At 41.1% G+C, this 8,198-nt stretch overlaps 1 protein-coding gene across 2 annotated transcripts in view; it reads left to right on the top strand.

Annotated features, from left to right (window-relative positions):
- The first annotated feature begins 434 nt into the window (after positions 1-434).
- The window catches only part of LOC106529942 (protein bicaudal D homolog 2), a 40,674-nt gene continuing 32,910 nt past the window's right edge, over positions 435-8,198 (top strand). The window contains exons 1-2 of one of the 2 annotated variants that reach the window (XM_014025474.1): positions 435-535; positions 1,565-1,846. In XM_014025474.1, the coding sequence (XP_013880928.1) occupies positions 1,607-1,846 (240 nt within the window). In that variant the 5' untranslated portion in view covers positions 435-535; positions 1,565-1,606. Of the gene's footprint in view, positions 536-1,332; positions 1,847-8,198 lie in introns of those variants that run through there. The other variant, XM_014025473.1, reaches the window with a different exon arrangement.

The raw sequence follows: 8,198 nt of genomic DNA, 5'->3' as shown, positions 1-8,198 counted from the left end.
TATGGTATGGTATGGTATGGTATGGTATGGTATGGTATGGTATGGTATGGTATGGTATGACATGGCATGGCATGGCATGGCATGGCATGATATGGTATGGTATGGTATGGTATGGTATGGTATGGCATGGTATGGTATGGTATGGTATGGCATGGTATGGTATGGTATGGTATGGTATGGTATGGTATAGTATGGTATGGTATGGTATGGTATGGTAATTTTAACATGAGAAACCTGTTAGGCTTAAGGTGGAAAGACATTTGTCTCAACCAAATGGAGGCTGAGAAGACAGATAAGAAATAGATATGAACTGGGACAAGAATAAAATATTTTTATATGAAATGATACCAAATGTAATTTACTTAAATATTTTAAGATGTTTATTTAATATTAAAGATAGTTCAAAAATAATACTATTATTATGAAGGTCAATTGTTTAAAAAAATGTGTTTCTTTGTGACCCTGGGATACCTCCGGATGGAGTTACTGCTGGATGGGCACCGGTGACCCCTGAGACCCCAAAAGAAAGAAGCAGGTAAAGATAATGGATGGGTGAATGCTGTTGTGAATATATTGAAAATGAGAAAACTTAGGAGTCAAACCTACATCCTGCGGTGCTAACCAATCTCTCCACTGTGCAGCTTGTGTTCCTCAACAAAATACTGAATGATAATTCGGCCTATAAATGTTGGGAAAATAAGACTTAAGTCTATGACCACCAGGATCAACTACTTATAAATACTGTATCATATTCTGAAAATCGTGTACCAGACTTTTCCGACAGGTGGCAGCAAATAGACTGAAATAGGCTGCTGCTCGTCATTAACAACAAACCGCTCAGTGCGAAGATTTCCGTACTCCACATGGGCAAGTTATAATGGCCTTATGGGAATGTGAGTGTTTTTAGTGGCTCCGCCCGCATGTTGTTCCCAACTCTACGCAGTAAAAAAACTACATTTCCCTAGAAGCTCTGACAGAGGGTAGGCGCGTTCCCAGCTGATGCGTAGCTGTTTGATTTCAGCAAATGGGCTTGTTCGCTGCTCTCCCAAACATGCCTGTGGAGTTACCGGAACAAAAGCGTTTTTTACTTTCAAAATAAAACCAATAGGTTGTGACGTTCTAATAAAACGTGAATAATTTACACGCTCTAAATGTTATACGCAATCTATGTTTTGTTTCACTGTCTTTACTATCATACTCAAATATAAGTATCCTCATACCTATGCAATGAGTGTCAAATTTGGCTACCAGAACTTTTATTTTGAAAGTAAAAACAGGAAACAGTACGTCCCTTCTTTGGCTTTGGCAATTTGATGCTGTGACTCCGGCCGTGTAGCTCAGACGAGCAGGCTGAGAGTTGGAGAAAACGGCTGAGGTTTATGATGGAGCGTTGTTAAGAGATAACAGCGGGGTCGGTCGACGAAGAAAATTAAACAAAGTCTACATGACCGAAGAAACAGGACCGGCCGCGAGCAACGCAGACCCAATAATCATGCAATTCAAACACAGACGAATTTAAGCAACCGCTTCTTCTTCTTCTTCTTCTTCCTTCTACTTGGTCAAGGTGAACACCGCTTGAAGACGCAGGTCACGTTGAATCCCCGTCATGTCCGTGGAAGAGCCGGGTTACCCCGACGCGATGCTGCTGCTGGAGGCCGGGCCGGAGTGGCTGCGGGCTGAGATCGAGCGTCTCTCCCGGGAGCTGAGCGAGACGACCAGCGAGAAGATCCAGGCTGCGGAGTACGGGCTGGCGGTGCTGGAGGAGAAGCAGCAGCTCAAACAGCAGTACGACGACATGGAGGTGGAGTACGAGGCTGTCAGACAGGAGCTCGACCAACTGAAAGAGGTAGTTTAATACATCATTAAACATGACGGCATCTTATTAGGTTTATTTCATCAAAAATCACACGTCTTATTTGCATTTATTAACTGCAGCACATGTAGATTTGTTGATGTATTGGTTTGCTGAGCAGACGTCCACTTTCCCTTTCCTTTCACAACGTCAAGGAGGATGAAGGGATGCTTTTACTGTGGGCATCTCCCCCCCCCCCCCCCCCCCCACACACACACACCTCCCCTGTGCTCAGAGAGTCCCCCACTGCTCTGCTACCTTTATTTATTCATGCAGCTCCAAAGGTCCCTTCTCCAAGACTGTTATCTGCCTCAGATAAGCCTGGTGTGTTTCTACAAGCTCCTCTTTAATCATCCCAAAGCAGACTTGCCAATTGCCCTGATATGATCAAAGTTTCCTGTTTGGTTTGATTAAAAAAAAATCAAATGATAGAGGAGTGCTTGTTCAGGCAAATATTGTGGATGTTCGTTTGAAAATGTGGACTTTGAACACCTTTCTGTGCGCAGGCAGGGCCAGGAAACAAGAATTTCTAGTTCGGTTGAGATGGGCGGGCGCATGTTTGAATTTGAACCTTCCCGCTTTTAGAAGTGAAGAAAACTGCAGATGAGGCAAGAGAACTTTTTTTTTTCTTTTTGACGATCCTTATGGGAATGGAAAGAATGTGGAGCCGGTGGTTACAGCGCAGCAGGCCTCGAGGGTCAGATAAAGGATGTGTCTGTTTTTCCTCAACAATGCTCTGACTTATTCCCCTCTGCCGGATGACGCTGTCTTGCAGTTTTCCTTCTAGAGCAGCAATTTGTTTCTGCACTGTGATTTAGATTAGAGAAGTTGACTTTTAAGTAGACAAAGTATCATCAAATGTTGCTTTCTTTTTTTATTATTTGTTTCTATCCACAATCACAGGGAAAAACTGCAAATTCCAGCAGGCTTGTTCATGGTTGCTCACATCCTCTTCTGATGTCAGTTCCTTTTGAATCTGCTCACAAAGCAAGCAAAGCCTAGCTCCCTTCACTGTACACCCCACTTTTGTTTTTTTGACAGGATTCTGCTTTTCTTTTTTTTTTCCTCCTGGGTTTTGGAGACATAGAAATGTTTTCCAGCCCTCTGTTTCTTCTTCTTGCCTTCCGGTGGCCCTCTCCCTGGAGGTTGGCGCTCAGCTTTCCCACGCATTATCTTGGCAGAAGATTTTACTCAGTTGCAGAGGAAGGACAAGAAAAAAAAGAGCTCTGAAAAGAAAGAAACTAGTGGTCTAGAAGAGTAGCCATGGCAGCGAAGAAGAAGAAGAAAATAAAAAGCAGAGGTTTCAGCCTTTAACCGCCCATACACCAGACTTAAACTCATCTTAAACAATGGTTTCCCATCTTTTCAGCACAAAATAACAGTTGCAGAAACTTGTGACGTAAGATATTACTCGTTTATGTGCAAACTTTGATAATAACTCTGTTAAACGTGGGAATAATAATATGACAAAGCTAATAATTATGAAACTATTTATATTCGTTTATCGTGATTTATTAATTTTTTTATAATTATGGTGAAAATACTCCATTAGCAGTTTACATTTAAGTTAATGTGTGGAAATAATTTGGGGACCGTCACTTGATGTTTCATGACCCATAGAGGGGCCCTAACCCCAATTTTGGGAACAACTGGTCTAAACAATCTAATTGCCTGCTCGGTCTCCTATTTATATCTGGTGATTCACTTAACAGAACACAGACGCTCATCTGTGTTTGTATAATTTCAAGTGTTAGCTGGAAGCTGTAACAGAGGGTCCCCCCCCCACCCCCCCCCCCCCCCCCCCACACACGGTAGGGTTGTATTAGTTATACATCTGTTGCGAACCTCTGCAAGAGCACATCTCTAATCCTTTATTCCACTACCCAACCCCCCAAAGTTAGCCACAGAGGGCAAAAATGATGTCAGCACAAGAGAAATACAAACATGTTCCTCCAACATCTGTATCTGCTTCCTCTCTATTGTCTGTAAGGGGATGAGAAGAATAAAACCGCTGAATGGTTTTGAGATATCCTTACTGCCAACCAGCGTATGTATTTGGTAGTCTATTGGTCAAAGACTCCAGTGAGGTTATTGGCAGCTGTGACACATATGTTATATTCTATATTTGCTGTCAGGGGTAAATGCCATGTTGTCACTGCTACGCAGGTGATGTTTACACTGATGGCAGTGTTGTTAGAAATCTACTGCTCTTTTGTCTGAGATGTACGGAGTCGCTCAATCTTTGGTGCTGACACTAAATCTCCTCCTCCTTGCACAAACATCTCAATAGAAAACCATTCAGATTTGTGAGTGTTCATAGTGCCTTAAATGTCCACACTTTATATCTGCTGGATCCAAACACTGTCCGAAATCAACACGACAGTGGGCAAACCTCCGCTGTTTACACAGTCTCCCCCACCCCACACACACACACACACACACACACTAACAGTCACAGGACACACATACCACCACCACCCATGCTGCTCTTGAGGCAGGAAGATGGAGGAATGCTGTGCGTTTTGCTGTTGCTTAGTAACAGCCCTGCTCGCTGCCTTCATTTGAGCTGCTGTTGTGCTTCCTCAGCAGGCGCTGCAGTGCGAGTGTGTTTTTAGATAAACGCTGAGGGATTATCTGAGGTAGCATAGAAAGAAAAGACAACTGGCTTGGAGCAACATGAACTGGCTAAATGTATTTAAAGTACTGCATTTCTGATGTTTGTTTCGCTTTGGTGAATTTTAAAAGGCTGCTTTATTTTTATTATTATTTTTATTTATTTATTTAACCTTGGTTTTATATTGATTTCCAGTTTTAGAATTATTCTGCAGTGTGTGTTGATTCCCTCAATCTCTTTTTTTTTCCTTCCGTAATTTCTCTAAACCTAAAATTAGCATTCATGTGGTGGCAGCTGGTAATACCCTGCAGTCCAGATTTGCTGCAGTATCTGTGTGCCACATTAAACTGAAACGGAGCCACTTGGTCCACTGCCCATGTGCCACTTCCTGCAGATACAATTAGGACCACTTTCCTGATCAATCATGCCCTCTGTAATAAACCCGATCAAGGATTCTTTTGTTGCTAATTTAAATGCGACTTAGCAGCGTGGGGGTTTTAGCTGCAGACTAGTTTCAGTCAGCAGCTCATCCTGATGCACCGTGCTTCAGTGGTGGAAGAGCGTAAGGCGGGGTTGGTCACGGTGTCTGTTTTAGCCAATGGCAGATGACTACATGTGCCGCACCTCCAGCTAACGCAGTTCATTGGGATATAGTGTGTGTGTGTGTGAGGATGTCATGAGATGAGCACCATCTCCACAAAGACGTCATCTTCTTTCCAAAAACAGCACATCTTTTCTGTCTTCTCTGATACTGGTTCTTTTTTTTTTTTTCAGTGTCCTTGAACAAAGACCCAGAGTTTCTCTGAGTATTGTTGTTCTGCAGAACACATAGACTCCCTCTCTGTTCTGAAGGGGTCTCAGATCACTAAAACAGCAGTTGTGTAATGCAGTTGGGAATTTAATCACAGTCAAGCTTTAATTATTATAAAGCTCAAACTTGGATCCTCTATGTTTGGCCCTGAAGCGGTTTGTGTGCATCATCCTTCAAGGTTAACTAGTCCTGAGTAAAGATGGTTAAATGGCAGCAGAATACCAGGATGACAAAGGAGAGATTGAGAGCTGTGTTCTATTGTGGATCCAATTGAAAGGACTGGTTACTTTTGTTCCTTTTGAAATGGGAAAGAAACCGCTAAAAGACAAAACCCAGTGTTCCTAAACATCAGAGTCTGACCACATCACTGTTGTTGTTGGACATCAGTAAGCCCATCTGGGCTTTTGTTTGAAGAGTCAAAAGTCTTTCTCCTTTTATGGAGTTGCTTCAACAAGGAGCTATGAATAATCACCAGCTGTTCGTCTCTGTTTAATACTGTTTTCTTTTCCGTTCACCTTTTTCTCTCCAATCCTAATAGCTTTGTTAGCCTTTTATTTAATCATTGTTCATTCAATCTGAGCCTAATCTGTGTTCACTCATATTCTCTTCAGATCAGTATTTGTTAAACCTATCATTATTGTTTTGAGGTATTTCAGTGCGTTTTCTTTTTTTACTCGTGATTTATTTTGCAGAATGGCGAGCCTGCAGTTTGGGGGGGTAATTTTTTTTTTCTAAATGGCACTAAATAAAGTCCCAAATCCCCTGCCCTCTGTGGGTAAGAGGATTAATCCCGGGCGCTATGCGCAGGGCTTACGGCAGTCTGGGAGGCTGCCAGGTCCAGCCGCACTTATTAGCAGCTTCAGTAGCCAGAGACGGGTACCGTACGTGGTTTTCGGGAGAGCCTGTAAGTAAGACTGTTCCACTACGTCTGGTTGACGAGCTCACTGCAGCAGCTGCCAAGCCTATCAATCTGTCCTCAATCCTGCAAACCTGCAATCTCCACGAATCTTAATGAAGTTTTAGTAAAAAAAAAGAACTAAATCCAACTCAAAATCTGATTAGACAAAGACATTTTCTTTGTATCTTTTCAGTCTCGTAATATAATCATATGCTTCTTTATGCGTGAAAGGGATGATCATAAAGAGTGATAAACAAATGATTCCATCCACTTCAGGTGAAACTGGCTCACTGATAATTCAAAATGGCTGTAAAAGCTTTTTGTCTTTGACTCTGGATTAGAAAAATCAACAACCTCAGCATCCATCTACAGTTCAGTCAGAGGTCAAGTTTACTCTGAAGCATTAGAGGACAGATGCTTGAGTCTTTCAGGCCTCAATAAGTTCATTTTTTGACCCACTTGAGAGGTTTTTTGAAAGACCTTGAATTTAATAATATATTTTTAAAACTTTCTCTGCTTTTTAACTATTTTTTATCAAATTTTCATATGGCGTTATGAAATGTCAGGATAACGTTTTTATGATTTTTTGTTATTTGAAATACCTGGTACACTATAAATGGGAAAGAACAAATTACTGTTTTGAGGGCTGCAGTTTTTTAAGACTTGCACGGGTCTTCAATTAAAGTCAGAGAGGCATTGTGTCAGCCCAACAGGGTCGTGATTGTTCTTCTGTAATCCAGTTACTGAAGACTAGGCCCCGGATCAGGCTAAAAGCAGAGTATGAGGTCATAGTAATGACTGTGTATGCCTTCGACAAAAAAACACAGTACACTCAGGCAAAAGTCGTTTTTCAGTTCTCCTTCTAAGTTTCATACTGATTAGAAACAAATACAAACATCTCACAAAGAGGGAAGTGTCAATTCATAGAACAGAGCTATATGTGTGGGGAAAACAACACAATAAATGCTTATTCTAACCCTCCCACATGTTCAGATGTTTGTTTCTCACTTTATGTCCATAAGTGGATAAAATCCAGATCCATTCTTTTCACTTTTATCACAACATTTTCATTCATTTTTAAACCTTTTCTAATGTATTTGTTTCTTTTTTCTTGTATTTATCTTTAATACAGACTAGCTTGACATTTAAGCTTACGACGCCACGTTACGACGTTCCATTTGTTTAAACATACATGTACAATTCTCTTGGCTTTAAGTGACTGTCATCTTGAAGTTTGCTGCAGGGTCGTATTTATTTGTGGTAAGTTGCATAAAAGGATGAATCAGCAAAGCATGTAGGCAGGGCAAAGCTGTGTGATGGTTATATACTCTGCCTGCATCATTCTTTAAAGAGCAACTAAGATACAGTAGATAGATTTAGCCTGTGGTTTGTATCAGATTGCCCACAAAACGTCCTTATCTTTGTAGCTAGTCCATGCAATGTGATTGACATAATGGCACCCTCATCTAAAACATGATAAAGTTTGTTCATAGTTTGTTTGATTAAAACCCTTTCCTCAGTCTGATCGTAATCGTGTGGAGTCTTGCTTAGACCTTTCTTCTTCCTTCAATTGAAATGAAGTCAAACTTCCTCTACTTCTACATCCTGTTTACGGGTGAGGAGTCCCTTTTATAGCACATAGGAAGTCGATGAAATATGGCTCTATGTCCGTATGGATATCTTTAGTGTATCAGAGGATGCAACCACATTTGATTCATAAAGCAGCGTAAAAACTCTCTTTAAAAAGCACCAAGTCGCTACTCTTTTTTTTTTTTTGTATGAGAGGAACAAGTTCACCTGTTGTGTTGTGGCAACTTACAGTATACATTCATTCTGGTGTGTTTTCTTTCCCAGCATGTAGATTATTAGTCACTGTCAGTCCACTGAAATTGCTAGTTTTGACTTGTTTTGTAGTGATTGGATGTTTGGCTCTTTTCAGAAAGTCAGCTCTTGTAGCACAGCTCCCAAATAAGAGCAGACTCTTTTAACTCCCAAAAGACAAATGTCACAAATTATTCATGTT

This window comes from Austrofundulus limnaeus, unplaced genomic scaffold (assembly GCF_001266775.1).
Source record: "Austrofundulus limnaeus strain Quisiro unplaced genomic scaffold, Austrofundulus_limnaeus-1.0 Scaffold478, whole genome shotgun sequence".
Classification (NCBI taxonomy): domain Eukaryota; kingdom Metazoa; phylum Chordata; class Actinopteri; order Cyprinodontiformes; family Rivulidae; genus Austrofundulus; species Austrofundulus limnaeus.
Note: the sequence above shows the minus strand (reverse complement) of the source record. Positions and strands in the feature narration are given on the sequence as shown.